This window comes from Pinus tabuliformis, chromosome J (assembly GCF_031772625.1).
Source record: "Pinus tabuliformis cultivar Carrire ecotype Pingquan chromosome J, CPIR1, whole genome shotgun sequence".
Lineage (NCBI taxonomy): Eukaryota > Viridiplantae > Streptophyta > Pinopsida > Pinales > Pinaceae > Pinus > Pinus tabuliformis.
In genome coordinates this window covers 1,459,477,075-1,459,503,238 of record NC_142295.1, presented here as the reverse complement: position 1 = coordinate 1,459,503,238, position 26,164 = coordinate 1,459,477,075, and the positions used below count along the sequence as shown (strand labels likewise).

The following is a 26,164-nucleotide window of genomic DNA, read 5'->3' as shown; positions in this document are numbered from 1 at the left end:
TAGATTGTTCTATGCTGTATCAATTACTTTAGCCCAATTCCACACTTCAATTAGCAATGTTTCCAATTAAAATTAGTCTTTTCATTCATCAATAGTAATTGAAGATAGAACAATAAATGCAATGATAAAGGAAACAATCAACACATCAACAAGAGACAACAAATTTGGTCAAAGACCAGGGAAAAACCCCACTAGGGGGAAAACCCTTCGAAATTCTTTTTTTATTAGATTGTCATAAAATGTTCAGCAAAGAGTACAATGAGCCCAATACAATATAATTAACAATACACCCCAATAACATTCAGAAACAAGTTTCCAATTTCAGATTATATTAGAGACAACTTCTCCAGTCTTCGGTCAACTGTAGATAACTTCCATCAATGGTAAACTTCAGTCAAACTCCCAGTCACATGCTTGAGGGGCTGTGAGAGCGACTATATGATCCCAACCGCTCCCTTGACGCTTGTGTGCCAGCGACTATAGCCGAAACTGCTCTGTGACAAGCCTGTGACTATAGCCTAGATCAGCTGCGAGCCTCGGACCTTGAAATCTTAGACCTTTGCAAACTTCTTTTGTCGACCTTGCCTTAGACCTGTGCGAACCAATCAATGAGAAGAGAAGAAGATGCTTGGTTGGTGATGTCCAAATGAGCTCTAGGTCACTTGTATTTATAGGCTTCCATGGGTGTCCAACAATGTCCATTTGATGTTGAGGCCGACCTATCCAAATGTGCATGTGTGGGTACATAAATTCAAAATCCAACTTCTGCTTGTCCAAATGAGGTGATCTTTAGGTCGATTTTGGTCCTCTCGAAAAGAGGAATTCAATGCCATCATCATCTCCATCATATGAGCTGTCCAAGGTGGAATTTGACCGCAGTTGCATATTTTAACATCATTAACATTAGATCAACATAACTCAACATCACATGAACAGTAAACAACACCATTCAACAATGCACAAACATCAAGACAATAGACAACAAATTTTTAGGTGGAAATCCTTCCGGGAGAAAAACCATTGAATGCTTCTTAATATTTGTCTTCAAAGATTTACATCAATTAGGAAGCTCCAACTTCCAAGTTCTCAGCTTCAATTGAAGGAGGCTCCAACCCCCTGGTTTATAGGTTCCAACTTGAAGGACACTCTGACGCCTTGATTTACCAACTCCAACTGGAAGGAGTCAAGACGCTCCAACGCCCCAGTTTACAGGCTCCAACATGAAGGATGCTCCAACACCTTGTTTACCAGTTGCAACTGGAACAATGCTCCAATGCCCTGTGCAGGCTTCAACCCACCCTAGCACCACCCTACCATGCTAATCAGCCGACGGACCAAGTTTCACAATTTTCAGAGTGGATCCATCTATGCTCAAAATCAATACAAAACAAATTGTGACACAACTTCTGCTTAATGATCAAATACCAAAACTCTGTTTCAACTGTCAATCTGATCTTTGCGATACAAAGCCAATGCCTTTACTACTCAATACATCATGCTCTTTCTGCATATCAATAGACCAGCCATTCCTCTGCAATACAAGCTTAAAATCAATACAAATACCAAAACCATAGCTGCATCCAATCTCTGCTCAACAAGATTTGCTTCTGCTCAATCACTGCTCAGCATCTCTCAATGGTCATCGTCATGCATACTAGCCTTTGCAACAAATCTCTGGTCAACAAATAGTTCTGCTTATTAGACCATCAAGCCTTTCTATATATCAATACAGTCAACCACTGGATCTCCTGCTTACAATTTACCGCAATTTCCCTAACTCAGCATTACACTCTTGTCAATCAGAATGTCAACATGAAACCTCTGTACTACAAACCCTAGCTCAGCGTCATATACTCGAGCAGTAATGTAAGCAAGCTCTCTTTGCTCACCAAACCACTTATTCACATGTCAAACCTTAGCAGTTGTCATGAAATCTAGTATAGATGGCATCATTGTGCTTCCTGTGACATACCAGCTCAAGAGCTTAGTCAAACAGACATACAAGGACAGCCTAGCAGCATCTTCTTTTACATCAACAATTAGCCACTGTTTCTCTGCTCATCACATCAATGCTGCTCAATGAACCATAGCACTATATTTTTGTAGCACAAACACTAGTACAACGCCCTCATGGTCATCTCTGTCATATGTGCAGCAGTATTCATATATTGAGCAACATTTTTCAGTCATCAACATCATAGGAACAAGAACCCTTCAGATCCTATCAATAGCATATAACAGCATTAGCCAACACATTCATTCACAATCTCTGATTTGGGGCATTTCGACACATAATCATACTGTAGGAGCAACCAAGTCACAATATTCTAGCTCCACTGTCTAAGACATCAGCAGTTATGTTCTATTTTCTAGACAATTCTACTCAATACAAGGGCATCATCATATGAAGAACGCATCAACTTTGTCCTCTCAACTGTACGACACACAACAACACACTCTAGCAGTGAGTACACATGCCTATATATGTGTCATGTGCAGAAACTAACATGAGTCATGACTCATACTGCCATATTAATCACACTGCAGCTAGACAAAAGGCTACAGCATCAAAACTCAGTTCTTTGCTATAGGCAATAAACCATTGCTCTGGCTATTTGTCACAAGCTCAATACAATCAACTGTACTCCAAATAAATGCAATGACAACAACCAATACTTTAACAAGGTTGTGATAAGCAGAGCTGGCAGCAATATACAATTCTGAGACAATTTCAGAACCAATCAACAGCTTACTGCAAGGACATACTGCTGCAGAAGTCATGATGATGAAACCCTTACTGCTGCAACAGAGCAGACTTCTTTATACTGAAATCCTTGACAATATGCCTTTGACTTGACTGCTGAAGATGAACAATCTTAGTGCTCTTATATGCTGTAGATGTCATAGGTTTATAATAGGTATAGGGCCGAAAATTATACTGAGGAGGTCGTACCAGTCTCAGGATTTTGCACAGAGGATTGTTAAGTATCAAGCCACTGCTTTTGATGAAATACTTGGCTTAGACCTTCGCTTGTGACTGTAGGTGTAACTGCTGTCAAAGATGCTTTGAATCAGTGTTGATAATATCGCTGAAATATCGGTGATATTCGGAAATACCGTGATATTTTCTGCACTATGACCTCAAATATCACCGGGCAAGCTAGGCCATGGCTAGAAAAACGATTTTGGTAGTTTTATTTTCTCATTTTGGTTTCTTAGTCTTGGAGAAGGAAGGGGAAGAGCTTTGTGGTGGTTTTCAAGGAGGGATTGAGGATCAAACATCGATTATCACCACCAGCTAAACTTTTTTGTGGATCAAAGATTAAAGATCAGTAAGACAAACTTCATTCTTCCATTAACATGTATGTTCTTAAAAATCCCAATGTTAATGATTTTTTTCATAGATTTAGGGTTATGCTTGCCTGCCTCTTTGCCTACCAACATTTTGTTGCCAATTTTTTGTTTTTTGGTGCCCTAGGTTTGAATTAGTTCACTACAAATATGCCAAAAGCCTTGGACCCATTTTGGGAGTATGGGGAGCCTGATGGTGGGACAAATCGGGCATATCTATCATGCAAATTGTGTGGGACCAAGATGATAGGAGGGTTTACACGATTGAAATACCATTTGGCTAGACTCCTTGGACATGATGTTGGGCTTTGTATGGTTTCTAGTGCAGAGCTTATACAAAAAGCTCTTGAAGCAATTGATGAAAAAGACAGAAAGATAGTTGCTAGGGAGAGGGCACTAATCTCAGATAGATAGCTGCTAGTTTTATTTGTTTTGCTACATATAACTCATGATGATGAGATACTTTTATATATGTGATGTTATTTTGTATTGGTTCTCCACATTTGAGTCCTTGATTGGACAATTATCAGGGATCAACAACATTTGGTATCGCCTTTGATGTATCATTTTTATTTTACATCCACTACATCATATATATCAACGCTTTCTTCATATTTATGTGCCAATGTATTTATATCATGTTGTTATTGCTTTATATGTTTAAAAATCTGAAAAAAATGAATATATTATGCATTTTTTTATGTTCGTCGATATTTGCCGATATTTTGCCAATATTTTCGTCGATATTTGCCGATATTTTGCCAATATTTTCACTAATATTGTCGATAAGATGTTTTCTGGACCCTCGCCAATATTTTGCCGATACCAATATTTTCAACAGTGCTTTGAATAGCCAAACTCCTTGCGAGTTTCTTGATAAGTTAACAACCCAGATCAATGAGATACATACCACAAAAATTTCAAGCCCACAGTCCGAGACATTTAGAGGTAATAAGGCCGCATAACAGGAGTCACATTTATTGAAAAGGTTCACACTGTCTCTGTCTTAGATCTAGTTCAGACTGCTCAGTTAAATGCCCAAAAGTCTTCTCTAACCAAGGGTCAAGCCATACCATAGGCAACCAAGAATGCGTGTGCCCAAAATTACTGTAGTAGCCTAGTAAGATCAAGCTAAGAGATGACCACAGGCATAGTAATGTTTAAGTATTGAGGGGTTTTCGTAGTGCATTATATTAGATATCATTTTCTCGGGTTCAACTGCGTTAAGTAAGTCATTCATCTATGACCATTTCCATGAGAGGCAGTCGTAACTGACTAATTTCTCATGATTTTTGAATAGTCCACTTAGCACTCATTGCATCGGGTGATGCTCACAGGGGTGAAGAAGTGGGATTGAAACTAGTGAAATGAATCACATAGTGTCAATCATCACTTCTGGGGCTTGCACCTGGTAACCAGGACTTCTCAGGGCTTGATTGTGGGGAAAACTCTATACTTAAGTGCGCTTGAGCTACAGGCGATTTGGGATGGGTGACCTCCCGGGAAGTCCTGGTTACCGGGTGAAAGCCTCGGAAGTGATAATTGGCGCTATGTGATTCATTTCACTAGTTTCAATCCCATTTCTTCACCCCTATGAGCATCACCTGATGCAATGTGTGCTAAGTGGACTATTAAAAAATCATGAGAAATTAGTCAGTTACGACTATCTCTCATGGAAATGGTCATAGATGAATGACTTACTTAACGCAGTTGAGTCCCAAAAAATGATATCTGACATAGTAATGTTCTATTCACTGCCTTAGGATGATCACAATATTTCAAAGCATGTTTGGAGCGAGATTTAGTTCTTTAATCCAATGCGAATTCACTTGCAAAACAAACCTTGATAGAATCCAACAAATCCCAAAAACCAAAAACCATAACCATAAACTCTCATCCAAGTTCAACGCTGTTACAAAGATCAACAGAATAGTTCGTGTCTCTCTTAAGATAGGTCTCTTCTCCACAGGGCTGAAACTATATTTCAGAGCTAGATTGCTTTAGATTTGCGTTGGATTCATGTCCTCATAAGGGAACCAAGGTGCCTTTATATAGATTTGGATGGACACTAATTTGGGGCAGCCAACTTGATAAACATTAGGCGGGAAAGGTTGTATTTCAAAAGTTTGAATTTTAAAATTGGAGTCAAAAGTTTAGGGCATCTTGCCTTGGAGGGTAGGCATATATTTAAATTTTCAAAATTTCCCTCATAATTAATGAAAATTTATTTTTTCCTATGACCATGGAGAGATGATATTAAATTTGACTTCCTTATTTAACGTGCCTTAGACCAATCTATAATTGCGTGCCACATCATCTCCCTTTGGGGTTTTTGCCCATAAGTTAGGGCTTTGGCCTTCCGAAAGGCATATTTTGCAAACCATAAGGAGCCACGAGGTGTGTCATATACCGATGGAATCAACACGATTAGGAGCACCATATGACAATGATCCTGACTTCAAAAACCTTGATCTTCATGGTCATTTTTGTCTTCAAAGGCAAGGCTTTTAGGGCTTCTTGCCCTTGGAGCTTCCAACTAATGCTATCTAGCAAAATATTAAGAGTGTTCATGGAACGATGTTGGCATTGATGACAACACCATTCAACATGTCGAGCATGGTACTCAAGGATTGATGGATACTTGCTTGGCTTGGGCTTCACCAAGAGTGAGGTGGATTTCAACTTGTACTATGTACTTGTTGATCACAATCCACTCATCTTGGTGCTCTATGTGGATGATCTCTTCTGACGTGATTTGAGAGGCTCATAGTGATGTGTAAGGACGACCTTGCTTTGGAGTTTGAGATGAAGGACATAGGGATGATTCACTACTTTATGGGATTGGAGGTGTGGCAACAATTAAGAGAGATATTCCTTGGGCAAGACAAGCAAGCAATTGATATCCTGAAGAGATTTGTGATGGAGGATTGTAGGCCAATGTCGACACCTATGATTACCAACTTGAGGAATCTTAATGCTTCTGAGAGTGAGTTGATGGGTCCTACTTTGTATAGGCAGCTGATAGGGTCCTTGATATATCTACTCAATGCTAGGCTAGACAATTTTGAAAAAGTCGGCATCGACAAAACATTAGCGAGGGTCTTGAAAACATCTTTTCGACAAAAATCAACTAACTGCGGAAAACATTAAAATATGCAAAATATATTCATTTTTTTCATATTTTTAAATATATAAAGCAACAACAACATGAAATGAACACATTGGCACATAAATATGAAGACAACAATGATATATATGATGTAGTGGATGTCAAATGAAAATGATGCATCAAAGGCGATACTAAATCCTATTGATCCTTGATAATTTTCCAATCAAGGATTCATGTGGAGAACCAATACAAAATAACCACATATATAAATGTATCTCATCATCATGAGTTATATGTATAATGGAAAAATAAACAAAGCTAGCAACTAGCTATTTGAGATCACTGCCCTCTCCCGGAAAAGATGATGGGCTGTTTTCTAGGCCTACCCCTAGTAGTAGAAGGCCCTGGCCCTGCACCTAATGTCAAACGATGACTGATGGGTATGGAATTGTGCTCTCTTATATCCGTAAAAGATGGTGTTGACGCTGCCACATTCTCCTCCCCCTCCCCCGCTCCTCCTCCTACTACTCCTTCGAGTGTTGCTCCTCGTCCTTCTCTTGTTGCCCTTGTACTACTAATGGTTTGTCCTCTAACAATGTAGGTGACTCCTCCATGATGGGAACCTCAGACTCCACCCTCCGCTTCGACAATACATCAATATTGTTTAAGGAAATGGCATCCACATCCAGTGGTTTCTCTATTTGCTTCACTTGTAGTCGGAGATTGTAATGGACATACTGTGAAAATTCGGTGACCCGAATCCCTACTGCAACAATTGATTAAGTTTCTTCTATTTGTTAAATAACTTGAACAAACTATTCATTGCATCTACGGTAAATATTGAAACTAATACACTGCAACCTTCACAAATACAATACTGCAAACAAAATACTGCATAGGAGAGAAATAAACACACACAATTACACCGTTGTTTTTGGACAAACGTCCCTGGAAAAACCCAACTTGGGAAAACTGGTGCAGCTGTTGAGGGTTTGATTATTATGCAGTAGTAATTTGAGTACAAATCATTGGATGCCCAAACTGGCTATCCGTTACAGAGAATAAACTAGCAAAGAGGTAGTGAGAAAATATCTCACACTATCACTAGAGATCCGACACTGATCCGTGCTTTGGATGAGCTGTCCTACGCTATCTCTGCGCAATCTCTATGTGGGCTCACGTAGTCTCTGCATCACAGCTCAAGGGATTGCATGACCCTTCCTTTTGATCTTCTGCCCACTGGAAACTTGACTCCCTGGCCTCCTGGACTCACACCCTGACTTCTGGCACTGAATCTCGACTGCTCTCCCAAAAAATTTTAGACTCCCTTTGAAGCACTGCGCTGCCTCTGTAGACCTCTCGATGCCTTCATTGCCTTGCACTCACCGGAACTGGAAAAATTCCCTCCGGTCTACTGTCCTTGCCCCTCACTACGAGAAGATCACTTGATCTCTCTCCGGCAACTTGACGCTACTACTCTTGAGAATTCGATCTCTAGATCTTACTATTCCGGTTTGCTCTCCAAGTGCCCATCAAGCTCCTTATAATCTCTCGTTGGAGCACCAATGACCAAGATTAAAACATAATCAAAGGCTAAGATTAACTGGGAGTTGATCCTCGTCTTCTTTTAGAAGATCCACACCAGATTTAATTAATACCCTTTAATTAATCACATTTCCTAAGTTTAGACTTAGGAATACATTAAAAATGATTAATTATTTTAATTAAACCATCTCTACGTGGAATTTTCCCAAGCGATTTTCGGGTCTTGGAGAATGCATGTGTCGTAGCCTCTCTGTAAAATTTCGAGCCTAGAGCACATTTGATGCTACAGAAATCAACACTCCCTCTTAGTGAAGAATGTGCTCTAGTGATGCAACCCATTGAAGCATCACTTTGCCTTTGCACCATCTCCTATTGCGCTGCTGATCTCTGGCTCTGTTGCCCATCAACTACTATGCAACTCTGGTTGCTGCATCTGTGCTGCTGCTGGCCTGCTGAACTGCTGCCAACACTGCATTTGCACTGCAACCTTCTCCAACTGCTGCTGCTGCAATTGCAACAGAAAAGCATCCAAAATACTGAACCAACTGTGGTTAGTATGATGCATTTGTCGTCTGAGTTTTGACTGTTGCTAGCCTTTGCACTGTCACTGAAGCCTCTGCGCTGCTGCTAACTCTGCTCTGTGCTATCTGCACTACTGCTAACTCTGCATTGCACTGTCTAGCGTCTGACCTGCTACTAGCTACTGCATCTGTCACTGTGGCACTTGCTTACACCAACTGCCACTGATCCATTCTGCTACTACATGTTTTGGGCTCTCGTAGCAAGGTATTGATTCATGAGGTGGGCCTCCTTAAGAATCCCACCCATCCTGTAGCTCTTTGGGACTATAGTTCCAGATCACCCCACCTCACCCCTAGAGGCATCTCGACAATCATGGCAAACTCTTCCTCCAATCTGGAGGACAACTTGTCGATCTCAGCGAATGCAACTTGCTGATCTCGCTTCTCCTCCTTGTCCTTTCTGAGAGGACATTGAGTGATGTAGTGGCCAAGCTCACCACACTTGAAGCACTTGATCTTCGAAATGTCCTTTCTTTTGTGCTGCTCCTGTTGCCCCTTAGATGCGAGGGCCACGTGTTCCTCCTTTATTTGCTTCGTCGCACTGCAGCTGCTAGCACCACTGATGGTGCCCTTCACTAGATCTCGCCTCATCTCCTCCTGCTGCAGATCAATCCACACACGTTCCCAATCTAGCAGTTTTTCTCTGCCCAGGATACTCTGGACAAAAACTTGCCATTCTTCGGAAATGCTATTCAGAGCTAATCATACAAACTCTGTAGGTTGGGGTGCTGTCCCTACTGAAGCCAGTTGATCCCGAACATCTTGAAGCCTAGTAAGGAAGGGGTCTATACGCTCCCCCTTCTGCATCCTTGTGCATGTTAGCTTCTCCTCAATATACATCTTCCACTGCTTGGAAGATCCTTCGTACAGTGTAGCAAAGGCTTCCCACATCTGCTGGGTAGTATCTTTGTTAGCTATTTGAGAATCTATGTGATCTTGAACTCCATCGAGAATCAACTGCTTTGCTTTCACCATCTCCTTCTTGTATTTCTCAAGTGGATCTGCATTGGTGAGTACAACTACCACACCATTGATATAAATTTTGAGATCATGCTCATCTAGAAGGCAGGAAATTCTAGCCTTCTAGATCACATAGTTGGAGGCTCTGTCCAACCGATCTTGATCTCTCAACCCAACTGATGCCATCTCTCTGAAAATGTCGAATTTCTCCTCTTCTCCTCTGCGCAACTGCTTCCCAACTATTCTTACTCCCTTCTGGAGTGAGAAATTCTGCACACAACTACTGCTCTGCTAGGAAAATTCAAACTTCTTGTCTAGAAGTCCCCTGAGGAAAGAATTCCCCTAGTGTGTGCTCTTCCTTCCTCCTGACGCTATTTCCACTAGCAAACTACTGCAAAATCTGCACCCCAGTTGAAGATCTGCACTGCAAGGAAACTACTGCTACTCCCTCTGCCTCTGGTACTCTTCAATCTAGAAAATTTTATTCTCTATCGACTCACTCAGAGAAGTAAAATTTCCACGAAAAACTGACCCTTCTGGCCAAGGAATTATGCCGACCTTGGGGTTTCGAATTGCTGCCTATGCAAAAATTCGAACCTCCTTCCTTTTTGCTCTGAGTTCTCTGGCTTACAAACTGTGTTTTGATACCATGTGAAAATTCGGTGACCCGAATCCCTACTGCAACAACTGATTAAGTTTCTTCTATTTGTTAGATAACTTGAACAAATTATTTACTACATCCTACGGTAAATATCGAAACTAATACACTGCAGCCTTCACAAATACAATACTACGGAAAAAAAAATACTGCACAGGAGAGAAATAAACACACACAATTACACCGTTGTTTTTGGACAAACGTCCCTGGAAAAGCCCAACTTGGGAAAACCAGTGCAACAATTGAGGGTTTGATTATTATGCAGTAGTAATCTGAGTACAAATCATTGGATGCCCAAATTGGCTATTCGATATAGAGAATAAACTAGCAAAGAGGCAGTGAGAAAATATCTCACTGTCATTGGAGAGATCTCCACTGGTTCGGGCTCTAGGTGAGCTGCCCTATGCTATCTTTGCGCAATCTCTACATGGGCTTATGTAGTCTCTGCATCACAGCTCACGGGCCTCCTGGACTCACACCTCGACTTTTGGCACTGGATCTCGACTGCTCCCCAGCAAAATTTCAGACTCCCTCTGAAGCATTTTGCTGCCTCTCTGGAGCTCTCGATGTCTTCGCTGCCTTGCACTCACCGGAACTGGAAAAATTCCCTCCAGTCTACCATCCCTGCTCCTCACTACAAGAAGATCACTTGATCTCTCTTCGACAACTTAGCGTTGCTACTATTGAGAATTGAATCTCTAGATCTTACTATCTCGGTCTGTTCTCCAAGTGCCCATCAAGCTCCTTCTTATAATCTCTCATTGGAGCACCAACAACCAAGATTAAAACATAATCAAAGGCTAAGATTAACTGGGAGTTGATCCTCGTCTTCTTTTAGAAGATTCGCACCAAATTTAATTAATACCCTTTAATTAATCACATTTCTTAAGTTTAGACTTAGGAATACATTAAAAATGATTAATTATTTTAATTAAACCATCTCTAGGTGGAATTTTACCAAATGATTTATGGGTCTTGGAGAATGCATGTGTCTTAGCCTCTCTGCAAAATCTCGAGGCTAGAGCACATTCGATGCGACAAAAATCAACACATACATAAAGTCATTAAGGCGTGAGAAATTCAACCTGGAACAATATCATAAAAAAATTAATGAGTCTTGACACTTGAGGGTCATAAATTACAATAAATGTAATTGCTTAGTTGAAGTTCAAAGTTATAACCTATTGCGCTTCTTTGAGTGTATTTTCTCAAATACACTCCAATTGCGCTCACACCCTGAAGCGCTACAAGTCTGACTGAGGATTCTGATGGCCATTTTTTTCAAATTTGGTGCCCTTGCACCATAACTTCACCACCAAACATCTACAACAAAATAAAGAAAAGTTAAAACATAATTAAACTTTCAAATAAAAATAATTGAATTTAAAAAATCTAGAATTCTAAATTAGTAAATTCTAATGAGTCATGACTTGTCACTTACGTGGCATGAAGATGGTCCTTTCACAAATAGCATCATCAAAGCCAAATAGTCCAACACCATCTTGATACATCTCTATCTCGCAATTGATTTTGCTACAAAGCTCGGGATCAAGTACCATCCTATGAATATAGGTATGGAGCCCTTCCATCACCTCGCAATCAAAATCAAAGTTGCATTTGTAGGAAAATGCGGGGTTGAGGAAAAGTGTTGTTGCATGAATGGGTCGATGAAGCATCCCTGTCCACCGACTATCAATCACATCCCATAACATTATCTGTTTATTAAACCTAACAGAACCCTTGTCCGCATAATAAGCACGAATAGTCTCTTTGGCCCTATCCATGGCCTCATACAAATAAGCCATTGTAGGCTTATTGCTATCTACCAATCTCAAAACCTTTACTACAGGTTCACTAACTGAGCACACTTCTTCTACTCCTTGCCAAAAGGAGTCAATGTACAATTTTGCAATGGCTCTCCCATCTTGTCTCCTATTGTATCTACAATCACGCCACTCATCAGAAACAAACATTTGCTTCAACTCAAACTGACATTGAAGCAAAGATTGAATAGTAATGAAGTTGGTGGCAAAAACATGTGATTGCAAGATGTCACAACTCCTTGTTTCTAGTGTATCTACTCATGAGGCTAATAACTAAAGCATGGTTATATCAATATGTGAACTGGGGGATGCTCATGGCCATATCAATCACCTCCTTGATGAAGGAGAGTTTCCCCATATCCTCAAGCACCAAATCGATACAATGTGTTGCACATGGAGTCCAGAACAATGAGCGGTGCTTGTCCATAAGCATCCTACCAACAGTCACATAATTAGCTGCATTATCTGTTATGACTTGCACCACATTCTGCACACCAATCTCTTGGACAAACCCATCTAACAAATCACATATCAATGACGTATCTTTTATATGTGCTGATGCATCCACTAATTTAATAAACATGGTACCTTTAGGACAATGTACCAAGAAATTTAGAAGGGTCCTACTCTTCCTATCTTTCCAACCTTCAGACATTGTTGTGCATCCAAAGACATGACTGCTTCAACTCCGTCAATCTAGAGTTGATGTCCTCCCTTTTTGCTGGAAGGATTGACCCCCACAACTCCTCATATGTAACATTTTTATACCCTAGGCCCACAACAACAATAGCATCACACATTGCCTGCCAAAATGGATTGTTTTGGGTGATGCTGAGAGGTTAGTCACTCTAGTAAAGACACCTCCCCATAACTCTGTATGCTTCTTGCTTCTTTTTTTTAATCGACTTTATTGAAGGTTGTGCTCCACGTCTGGTTTGTGGAACAAAAAATGATGACCTCCCAGTAACATTAGTGGGTGAAGTTGTGGAGCCCCTCCCACTAGCCTCAAGGTTAGTCTTAGAGGCAAATAGCGCTAAATATGTACTTTCACGTTCGGCCTTGTTTGCAGCTGCCTCTTCATTCTTTCTGTTTTTTGCCTCAATTGAATCGTATGCAGCTCTCATATGCTCTAGGCTAGATTTATCACAATGCCCAACAACATGTTCGGGGAGTCTAGCCAGATGGTATGTCAATCGGGAAACCCCTCCTGTCATCTTGGCCCCACACAATTTGCAACTTAGTATTTTCCGATTTGTCCCACCATCAGGTTCTCCATACTGCCAAAATGGGTCCAAGGACTTTGGAATATTTGTAGTGGAAGTGTTTAATGGACAACTTCAAAATTTAGTCGTACAACACCAAAAAGACAAAAAGATGACATTAAACCCCCATTACACAAAAAATAACTTCCTCATTTAAAAAAATCAAATTTTTACAAACTTAAATTATATTATTTGCAATGAAAAATGACAATAAGAGGGTGCATAAGAAAGTTAAAAACAAAATTCAAGTTTGCTCTCCAAATATGGAGAAAACCTCTTACATTGGTTAATGGGCATGAAAATAATAGCAAATGACAAAACAAAAAGAAGGAAAATGTTGGTAGACAAGCATATGCCTAAATCTATGGAAAAAATCATTAACATGGGGGTATTCAAGAACATACCTGTGAATGGAAGAAATGAAGTCCGTATGATTGATTTGGCAAATGATCTTGAATATTTGATCCACAATTTTCTTTTTGTTGGTGATGATAATGGTTGTTTGATCCTCGATCCCTCCTTGAAAATCACCACAAAGCTCTTCCCTGTCTCCAACAACAACAAAGAAAAATAACTTTAAAAAAAACCAAAATTTCTTTTGAAACCCAGCCCCATGCGCTTGACAATTTTTTGGGTCATGGTGCAATTTTTTCAAAATGCAAAAAACCGTGTTTTTTTCCAGGCGATTTTTCGATGGCTTGAAAAAATCGCAATGTTGGTGATTTTCATGATTTTTCGCCAATGTTTTCAACACTGAGGCGAAATATTTTTTGTTGTTGTGAACACCTTGAGCCAGTTTATGGTGGGGTTGAGGAGGGTTCATTAGGTGGTAGTGAAACATGTGCTCAAGTACTTGAGAGGTACAATGGAGTATGGACTTAGGTATGTCAGAGTTGGAGTGTAGTTGCAGGGTTACACAGATTAGTTTGGGCTAGTAGTGCAGTGAACAGGAAGAGTACTTCAGGTTGTTGTTTTTCTTTGGGATCAACTATGATCTCATGGTTTAACAGGAGGTAGCACTCTGACACTTAGCTCAGTAGAGGTCGAGTACATGGTTGCGAGTCTAGCGAGTTGTGAGGCCATATGGCTTCGCAAAATGTTTTAAAGTTTATTTGGTTTTGGGATGGGGCCTACTATGATTCACTATGATAAAAAAAGTTGCACCAAGCTTTCAGAGAATCCAGTGTTTCATGATAGGTCCAAGCACATAAGCATTAGGTACTTCATCAAAGATAGGGTCCAGAGAGGTGCCGTGATGAGCAAGTAGCAGATATTCTCAGCAAGCCTCTAGTGAAGGGGAGGTTCATGTTCTACAGGGACAAGATGGGGGTGGTGGAAAATCCCTTCCTTGCTAGGAGAGGGTGTTGATTTTGTAGCTTCTTTCACTATGACAATCAAAATTGCACCAAGCTTTCGGAGAATCCAGTGTCCAAGTTCTACAGGGACAAGCTGGGGGTGGTGGAAAATCCCTTCCTTGCTAGGAGGGAGTGTTGATTTTGTAGCTTCAGGTGGTCTTTTGCATAGGCTTGTGTTTAGCATGCAGGAGAAGTTCTCTTTAGGTGGTTGTTTAAGAGGAGCAACTAATATGATTTCTTTCTAAAGTCTAACTTAAGAAAAACATGTTAATTAATTTAATTAATTTATGTTGGCTAACTAAGCCAATTTCTAAAGATAAATATTTAATTGTTTAAGTGACTTATTTCAAATCTCAGTCATTGCTCTAAGTGGGTTAGGATTTAATTCTAGCCATCTATCACTTTGGGAATTGAGGGTTAGAGATTTTGCTCAACTTGAAATTATAAAATGAGCCCAAGGGAAAGGATGAAGACACAATCACTTGGAGAGATTCCAGCAGACTTGTATGAGTTGAGGCTGAAGGAACGTGCAAGAGTGCCATAGAAATTTACGAAGGCACAGAAACAACAGCTTGCCGCACATGGGAAGGGGCTAAGAAGGTTATGGAGTGTGGGACATGTGGGAGAGGGGTTGTTGTTGTTGTTGTTGGGAAATTTCAGAAAATTTTCCAAGTTATTTTTGCTGTAATTTTATGTATTTCTGGGGGCCAATTCCCCTAGTAAGGGAGCCCTTAATTTTTCTGAGAAGAATTTAATGAAAATAAATTTGGTGGAAGATTTTACTGTGTTTTGTGTGGGTGTTTTGTGACTGATTTTCTGAACAATTCCACTACAAAAATTTCTTGAGTTAAGAATACCAGAATATTTCTGTTTTATAGTTTTCAAAATTTGTTTTAAAGCAGAAAATTAATTTTCTGAATAAGAATATTATCTGGGGATAATATAGCTGTAAGAAACAAAATTTTGAACATGGTATTAGAAATTAACATGATCTTCATCCCCAAAACTGCCTCCTTGAAATTACAAGGAAAGGAGGATGCCTTAATTTGCAGCTCCTACTGTGCGGTATGTTATTCTCTTTGTGGTCATCTACACTGTGTGGTGTGAAAATAATATTCTTTGCAACAAATGGACCCGGGCAATTGTGGCAGAGAAGATATTTATTTTAAAAGGTCCTCATGTAGCTGTACTTGCTTGCACAAAAAGGGCATATTGTCCTGAAGGTTATATCAGCATTTAGCTGTGGCATTCCATAAAGGCGAACATTTGTGGTTCATAGCTCATGGCTCATGGAATGTAGACAGGTGGTCAAAAATGTGAGTGGGGGAATGGTTCTCACACTTTTGCCAATTCAGTGTCACAAACGAGAGGGTATTACAAAAATAACAAAAGATCAGTATAAATTTATATAATTGAACGATTGTACAGGGACCTTGTAATGGTATATATGTATACATTGACGGGTTATGAGTGAAAAAGCATAATGAAGAGTTATAACCCAGGTGCTTATTATTATCATTTGTTACTACCAATATATTCGTTACGACATCGCATTGTCTCATCCCAACATTTTCATTGACTCCCGGAAGGAAATAAGTTATTTATGAAGGCCAGAGTTACATTTATTTGAATAAGAATGTTTAAAATTTTGAAACTTGATATTGAATGCAATATGAAAGTCTTATTTTTGTGATCATATAAATATTTCTCGAAAGGAAATAAGTTATTTATGAAGGCCAGAATTACATATATTTGAATAAAAATGTTGATGCTGAATGCAATATGAAAATCTTATGTATTGATTATATAAATACACTTGCAAATGACCAGAAGTGGTCAGAAAATTTGTCATTAACCACAAGCGGCACTTTATCCAGTGTCAATGTTTAAGCTTTGATGAGAAAATAATGTAATAAATGGTGGGGATTACACTATTTAAACATGCATTTTGTATAATCTTTTACATAGTTACCTGGGAATCTTGAGCAGAAACATTAACGTTTGGTTGAAGTACAACATTGTTCCAAAGAGAATTCTTACAGCGTACCTTACAACAATACTTGCAAATCCTATTCAAACATGAGCTGGGCACAAAGACAAACATCACGCGAAAGTAAATAAGCTGTTGGGCTTGAAGAAGTTGCACAGGTTTCACATATTTTAGAGCTCCCAGTCTATCCGTTTCTGATTTTTCGACCGGACAAAATCCAATATCAAAATGGATTGATTGTAGATGTAGATATGCCAAGAATAGTTCCCAGTGAGCTCCATACATGCTTTAGACCCTTTTTGAGAACCAACCAATCATATTGGACAATTTCTAGTTCAACCAGACAAAATCCAATATCAAAATGGATTGATTGTAGATGTAGATATGCCAAGAATAATTCTCAGTGAGCTCCATACATGCTTTAGACCCTTTTTGAAAACCAACAAATCATATTGGACAATTTGTAGACATTGAAGGCAGGTGATTAGCATGCAGGAGGTTACAATAGGCTTTAATTGCCAATGTATATGATAATTATCATTCTATGGCTTTCTAATAGATAGAACGTTTTTGGCTTGGTTTGATCTTTTGCTCCTTTGACAGCTCGAGAATCCATGCTACTTTCTAGTCGGTACTATATTGACTATTGCCTGCTACAAATTGAAAGGAAAGCTGCAAGACATTATGCACTAGTTTATACGATACTTTTCTTGTAGAGTTTGTTGGCCGATGATTACAACTGATGTACTCACTGCTTATCTCCACATTGGCTTATACAGACCGCATCCATTTCTGATAAAGATTTGAAACGATTTTTATGTCCTTTTAAGATTCTTAGTCATATATACTGATAATACTATTTCCATTCCATTCAGGATGGTGATGACAGTGATGAAGACTGGACCGGCTAACTGTCATTGGATATGAAAGGACGATGCCATGGTGATTCCACATTACATTTAATAGCTCCCTCCCCTGATTTTAGACCTGGAGAAACACCATTTGGAATTTCCAGTGTTATTGTAACATTGATATCATATCCTGAGCACGAATTAAATTCGTGGTCACATTTACTTGGCAAATAATTTTTTTTAGCTATTGCCTTTTATTGTATTGCTAGGAGTTATTGTAATATAATTCAATGTGTCAAATCGACACTAACGCTTAGGATGCACGTTAATGTCTCATGTTTCAAAATGACGATAATCTTCCAAGTTTGCAAATAACCATTTAGTATGCGTCTTGATGTCTCACATTTCGAAACAACGATAAATTCGTGGTCACGTTTTGGCAAATAAAATTTTATTAGCTATTTCCTTTTATTGTATTCTCCGAAGTTATTGTAATATAATCCAACGAGTCAAATTGACACTAACGTATAGGATGCATGTTAATGTCTCATGTTTCAAAATGACGATAATCTTCCAGGTTTGCAAATAACTATTTAGTACGTGTCTTGATGTCTCACATTTCAAAATGATGATAATCTTCCAAGCTTGCAAATAGCTACAATTATTAATGTGAAGTCTGCCAAAATCTTGAACAATATGCTGGAAGACTGAGGATGTGATGAAGCCTCATGATGTATGTTGTCCATCTTGGTATTTGGCTTTCTCCCCCTTCTCCAATAAATTTATTTCCAGAATACATGTCATGCTCATATTTTTCCAACCAACATTAGTGTACTAATGTTCAACAGTTTTTTTAAAATTCAATTATTTTCTTTCTATCCATTATTGAACTACATCAATATCCTTCTTTAGGGGCTAATAATATAATACTATATATGTGGCAACAATGCTATTTTCATTTTAGGCTATTGCCGTTTTGTTAATATATTTATTCCCTTTCATAGCTTCCATCCTCCATCTACCTTCTATCTTCATCAAAGTAGACAAATATTCTTGCGAGGTTACTTGAATTGTGGTATGTATATTGCAATCACAACCTTCCTAAGTTTAGGCTTTCGGGTTGTGTTAGTATAAGTTTCTTATAAAACTCAATGGTGTACTAAGTACTTTCATGTGAAGACAAAATTCAGGCTAAATATAAGTTTTTATAAAAGTCAATGGTGTAGTTTTATTTGAAGACAAAATTTAGGGTAAATGACATGGTTTGTAGCTCCATGTGATGTAATTAGGGTTTTTCTTTAGTTGCAACATTGTTGTATATAGTTTTTTTCTCTAGCTGCAACATTGTTGTATATAGTTTTCTTGGCTTGGGCCCCTTGAGGTGTTCAACTCGCGCCATGATCTACTCTTCCCACTAATTGTAACAACCCCTCCGACATCTACCCAAGCAACAAGCCAACCAGGGTAAACATGCGACGAGAGACCACTATGATAAGATTCAACCTCCTTGGTGACTTTAAAAAAATGGAATCGACGGGATATAACACCCAGTCATCCAACATCATCCACACAACCCTCAGGAGACAAGTCAGCCACTCAGACAGTTTGTCCCTAGGTCCCACTGTTGTTTGAGAAACTTAGGGTAGAGTAACGCTCCCCAGACACTACCCAGGTGAGTTATAACGCTCCCTAGACACTGGAAAGGCACATTATAATGCTCCCCAGACACTACCCAGGTGAGCTAGTCTCTAAAGTAACGCTTTGTTTTGCTAGCATTCTGGGATTTGAACCACCTTTTTCGGCCCAGAGCCCAGGACACTGCCCAGAATGGAATGATCACTTAAAATTGGTAAGAATACAAGGAAACAAGGATGCAAAAGCAATAAATTGAACAAGACCATAACCAGAACCCTACTAGCCATGACAGGTATTTCGTCAAACAAATCATTGACATGTAATTTACAGGTGTAAATAACATAATTAAGTGTAGCGATCTCATATTTATCTGAGAATCGCTATGAACCATTGTTCCCTCATGCCATTTGTTGCATTATCCTCCATTAAGTCATAGACACATTATCTATTCACATACAAGTAAAAACCATACATAATTGTTGTCATAAAATGCGCAAATAACCAGCATAATAGGAACAAAAATACAATAAACATATTAGCCATCAAATCATAAATACAACGATACCTTTACATATGAAAATCAAGGGAATGGATTTCTCATTAATGAATGCAATGAACCAACCAGAGATGGGACTACCACGTTCCACTCGACCGTAGAATGGTTGAGCGAAATCTCTCTTTAGCCATTCGCACCTGTGCCATATTCCAAAGCATGAATGTGGGATCTCATAGAACACATCAATCAAAACTCATCTAGGGCTTCCAGAAGCCATCCACCTCAACCCATCAAACAGTGATTCCACCTCATGGTCAGACATCACCAAAAACCATCATCAGATTGGTCACTTTCCAAGCCTTCTAGAGTGTTTATCCAACCAAGGCTTCCAGAACTAGTAACTCAACCCACAGTTTATACAGGGCTTCCAGAGCGTTTTTCCAACCAAAGCTTCTAGGACTAGCAACTCAACCCACCAAGGGCTTCCAGAGCGTTTGTCCAACCAGGGCTTACAGGACTAGTAACTCAACCCAAGTTGTTACAGGGCTTCCAAGACTAATAATTCAACCCAAGCTTAAGGAAACATGAGAGCCAACCAAAACAACACAATGAAAGTAAACCCATAATCACCATGGCCATCTAGGAAATGGCAAGGCTAGGCAATCTATTGTCGATCCGGGCAATCCTCCATGCCAATGAAATATCACCACCAAGAAACCACATGCATATGCCATGCATGCCAAACTAGTGAAGAAATCATACATGCAACTCGGTACATGCAAACAAATCTAATGTAGCTGCTAATGCTGATGCCTTTGCACTTTCTTGCTCTTTCTTTGCCTTATTGCTCCAAGAATCCAAGTGTGCCACACCTACCAGAAAACTCTAAGACTCCAAGAGTATGAGAGAGAGAGAGAATAGTGAGAGAGCTCCAAAACTGAACTGACAAAAGGTTACACTGACCAAGCTTGAGCTAAGAGCCCTCCAATTGATCCTCAGAAGCATTATGAGGCCTCTATTTTCTTCATTTTCCATTATTCTCTTTCATTTTCCTCCTCACATGCAACTTGTGACTTTTCACCTTCTTTTCTTCTAAATTCCTTCATTTTCATAAATAAATGTGCAAAAATGCATTTTTCCCTTTCCAAAGCCTTAGCCATTGCCTTTGCCAATTTCCTTAGCCATAAACAACCAAATGAACACCCATTATGATGTTTCCCCCACCATTCAGCTTGGAATACGTGTCCCATCATCCATGGTATTTATATATTTTTACATGGAATTTTCACTAGGGCTGTTATAAAACCCTCCCCTTTGGGGGAACACCGTCCTCGGTGTTCAGTGACACCTATAACCAACATGTTTGCTGAAAACAAAACATACTGACCATGGAGATTTATAACACAACTCGTTGCAGTATTTACAATGAAAGACCTGCTCAAAATCAAAACATCACGACATGACAACATACCACATACTGGGGCTTTATAACATAGTTCATTAAGATATTTACAATAACCACATATACACATATGCACATTTTCTCAACCAACAAATAAAACTATATGATGCCTACATCCATAACAAGGGAATCCAAAGGCTCACACCTCCACTCTCAAAGTAATACTAGGATCCACCTCCTTCCCAGGAAGTCTAGAATCCACTGCAAAGTCAAATCTGCATCCCATGTCTAATGTTATAATCTCGTGCCACTTGTCCTCTCAACGAACAATTACCGACTCATTGTTCCAGTGCACACTCCCAATGTGCATTTGATTCCATTTGGCAATTGTAATGACCAAAACAAATCCATCCGTGACCTTCCCTTCTCTGCTACACAGTCCCTCGGGAATCCAGTCACCCTTCCGTGCAGTCATTCACCTTCCAAGTTCCACTGAAACCCTCATCACACGCAGTCCATCCCTAGGCAAGGCTTCCTCACATCGGAAGATACAAAAACCAAGGCATATACCTGCCTCAATGCATCATACCGGTCATAACATGCTCATGACAATCAATGGACACTATTGGATACCAGTTTCCCACAATGGCCTTGCTCTTGAAGTGCTTTACCAGTGCACTGTTGCATGTTCCAATTTCTTTCGTTGTTGCTGCTAATTATTGTAGTTGATTTCAACTACCCAACCGGGCATTTTCGTGCATTCCTGTACCAAGCACATAAATTCCGTTAGATTTAAAATAAACGAAAATAAATTCACATCATACCTCATTGGTAGCTGGTCAATAAGGTACATTTGCAATCATGTTTGCTTGTCACAACAAGTCAAAGTAACTGTTTGATCGAAACATCATGTATAAACATATCAAATCTGGTTAGCTCAAAACACAACCATCATCATAAATCACATGTAACCATCATAAACCAGAATCAGAGATCATATATAATCATCATAGACCATAGTCATAACCCACATGTATAATAGAGATGAAATAAAATATCGATATTTATCCTTCATCAATCCTTACTTCTGCCTTCTTTTATTCTGTACGCACACTGGATGGGTTGCCACACCCGACAAACACCCATTGCCTTCTCCTCAACCATGTGCACATACGCATAGTGTGCATCATACACATACAACCACACACGACATACAACACCATGCAACACAAGCACCTATACCTAACATACCACGCATACATCGACACCCAATATACAACACAACACATATTCATACACAATGTACAACACAAGACATACATTTGTACATAACGTGCAACACCTCAAAATGCATACGCATATACCCAATATACAACACAACACATACATCTTTACTCGATGTACAACGCCACACAATACATGTACCTACACCTGGCGTACAACACAACAAAATACATGTACTACACAGAGTACAACACAACGAGTATGCGTGCCATGATACAACAACTACACAATACACATACATAGTGTCGCATGTACACAACACAACATGTACAACATGTACCATATGTACCACACGTACACCAGTACCATATGTACCACACGTACACCAGTGCCATATGTACCACATGTATACAGTAACATCTTGTTGTAGCGGTTACAACCACCCTCCAAAATTTTGCCTTAGCTTCGTTTTGGAGCCTCCCTACCAACCATCCTAGCAGTATGTCTTGCACACTCAAGTATATAGGCTTCATTGGTTTTTCAACAACTTGCCAGCTTGTGCATGTCAATTTGCTTCACTCCCCTCATAGGCTGCCACTCCGGACTTGGGCTAGTTGCTGGCTGAGCAACTCCCTCAGAAAATTGCGCAATTCTGGAGGGGAACCAACCTTCCCTCTAGAAATTGTGCAAATTTGCTGGGCAGCGTGCTGGCCTTAGAAATTGCATAATGCAGACAATCTTCCTTGGGAAAATTGTGAAATTTGGCCCAACACTGCAGCTCAGCCCAAAAATTGTGCAATTCTGGGCAGCAATCCCCTGCTCCTCCCAGAAATTGCGCAATCCCTCTAAGATAGCCAGCCCAGCTCCTCCCAGAAATTGCGCAAATTCCTCTCTTAGTCAAGTAGGCTGTTGCATGTGCCTTCAGGTTGACTGGTTCCACCCAAGACCCAGCAAACTTGATTTATATGGATGGGATGCTTTTTGCCGAAATAGCAAAAATCAACATGCAAAAAGCATCCTTAGATTTTAGGGATCTATTTTTAGTAGCTGGAGGTTACATGCAAAGATCGTTTTAGAAACTTTCCTCCAACTGTCGTTTTTTCCTAGATTTGTGGCATGCGCGTCATAAGCCTCAAACTTATTTATTCGACGCTTCAGAGCTCATTCTTCACATCGATCTTGGAGTTCTGACATCCCACAGCACATCTAGGAGTCTTCAGCATATCCAACTCATCTATTTCCGGGTAAGTCCGCTTTACTTGTCTTTTCCAACATTTCTTTCGCTTTCTGTGTTTTGGCTTGTTTGAGTGTTGTTAGTTTGATTTTTGTGAACGCTTGTGTCATTTGCATGCATGTTAGCTTGTACAAGCACCATTTTAGTTTTCGTTTGCATCTCACTACTGTCGCATGCATGCCACTGTTTTGCACAAACAATTGTCGATTCAGCGACTCATTTCACACACATGCATGTTTACCTGTTTACTGAATCTTGCATTCGCTGATTGCATGCATGATCATTCACTCTCACTTACACTCAATTTCGCCATGCATTCACATCTTCATATGTTTTCAGTGTCGGTGGGTCTGGGCAACCTTGGCCCGGACTCTTGAATCAGGTGGTTCTAGAGACACACACAGGACAAAGAGGGCTTATGAAAGCTCAAAAATCAAAGTGACCAGAATGCTTTCGAACTAGGACCAGAGTGTAGATCTCGTCGTCCTGATCGCATCGGTGTGAACAGTTCATCAATCCAAGCTCGTATGAGGGAGAACGAGCCAGTCAAAGTTTTGGTCAAAGTTGGATTGTGGGCCATGTTTAAGTGTCCTACAATTTGACCGATCGTGAGGCATGAAACCTGGCTCCCGAAAGCGGGCGAATTTGTTGGATCGTTAAATTGTCTAATATCCTCTATATTAGACAAATTCAAAAAAATATATTGGTTATTTAAAAATAAAAATATATTAATTTTGGGTGGCGGGCCATGACCCTCGCCACCCTCATCGGACCCAAATGACATTAAAATAAAAAAATTTATTAGCCGATGGGCCATGACCCCCACCGGTCCTCCCACAACCAAACAACGTTTTAAAATTAAATATGGCTCGACGGCCATTGCCCCGCCGAGCCCTCCAACCGCACCCATACATTACAACATGACACTATGTTCAACAGGGATGGGCGGGCCACCTCCGATGGAACCGACCCACACCCCAAAACTCAATACATGCCGTGAGTTAATGTGACGTTGGCGGGGATCGAACGTGCTCGGCGCCCACTGGGCGGCCCCATGTATAACAAACAAAACCAACAACTAAACCTTAATACCAATGCGCCTCCATTAAATGCAAAACAAAAAGCGCCAACAAATGGTTGTGGGAGTTAAGGGGCGAGCCGCCCAATGCGGACCCGACCTCCCCACAAAAGAATGCATGTTAATTCAGGGAGGGGTGGGATTTGATCCCCTGACCCTTCCTCAACAACTTGACATGTTTAGCCAACATGCCAACCAACCCACGTAGGAATATCTGCCCATAAATTTAATATAAACCCAGCATTCGCCCAGTGTGCCTAGGCATGGAGGAACCAGGAGCACGCACAGAAACCGAGATGGAAATTTTTAATTAATTTATTTGCAGGTGGAACCATGATGGAGCAAAATTTCCAAGAGAGTGAAATTTTTGCAGTGACCAAATTGGACAAATTTTATGTCGATCTTACACCTTTCAGCGACACGAACTCGATGGCGTAGTTAGTTTCCTGATCTGAGTAGCAGATTTATAGAGGATCCGGAGGAGAGAATCTTGAGGAATCTAAGGGGAATCTAAAAGATTCCTTAAGCCCCAAATTTCCACTTTCTCACAATTCAAAAATTTGACAATCGATTTTTCACTATTCGATGCCACAAATATGATGGTCTGTTTAGATTTTCCATTGGCTCATTTCATTTTTCGGCCACTTTGTAAGTGGAATGCAGATGCCAACATTTGACGTGTGAGCAGTGATTCCATGAGATTCAACGCCGCAAGTTTGATGGTACAACTAGCTTCAACAGTTTGACATCCTTTTCTTCAGACGACCCCTGGATGTGAGGTATATGCAGTGTGTTCATATACTTCTTTTGCTATGCATTGTGCTACACAAATCCTCGTTTGATGTTTGATGAGGGATCTTGTTTCTTACTTGTTTTTATGATTCCTGCTTGATGTGATGCAGAATCATTTGTGGGATGTACTTGTTGTCATGATTGGTCATGTTTTGTTTGAGATCCCTTTGTCATCATGTTGATGGGATACTCATGTTGTTGCCATGTATGTTTGCATTGAGATCCCTTTTATGCCGTGTTGGCGGTATGCTCATTATCATCATGCATGAGTTTGTGTCATACAGATAGGAGTCCTTTTTGATTAAGAGTTTCTGTAGCGGAACATCTCTTGGAACCACTCCTGCGTGAGGGAATTTTCCTTGTATGATAACGACATCACCTCTTATGTACATCATCACTATTGACAACACTTAATGCAGCGGCCTACACCATCTTGACACCGAGGCTTGGAGACGTAGTCCCTCCTAGACGAACTCCGTTATCAACGTCTTATGTTTTCATGTGCTGATGGTTGTCATGTTTTTCTTCTTTACATCATGCAAATGTATTCATTGATGTTCTTTTAAAATGAAATTTAACACATCACGAAATCAAAAGGTCTTGGAAGGGTCCTTTGTCACACCCGGACCCGGATCAAGTGGTATCGGAGCAGTCTTTCGGTGGATTTGAATTGCAATCGTGAACAATGGAACATGCAGCGACAAAGGATGAAAAAGCGATGTACGAGACATGCCCAAAATTTCCAAAAGGGTGGAAATAATATATGAAGCTCTACAAAAAGAGACAAAGGAAAAGGAGTAATTGCAACTTAAGTTGCA

At 39.9% G+C, this 26,164-nt stretch overlaps 1 protein-coding gene across 1 annotated transcript in view; it reads left to right on the top strand.

Moving 5' to 3' along the window:
- RHL1 (root hair initiation protein root hairless 1 (RHL1)) overlaps positions 1-17,956 on the top strand; it is a 165,020-nt gene extending 147,064 nt beyond the window's left edge. The window contains 1 exon segment of the mRNA XM_089382025.1: positions 17,510-17,956. Within this exon segment, the coding sequence (XP_089238151.1) occupies positions 17,510-17,545 (36 nt within the window). The 3' untranslated portion in view covers positions 17,546-17,956.
- The last annotated feature ends 8,208 nt before the right edge of the window (positions 17,957-26,164 follow it).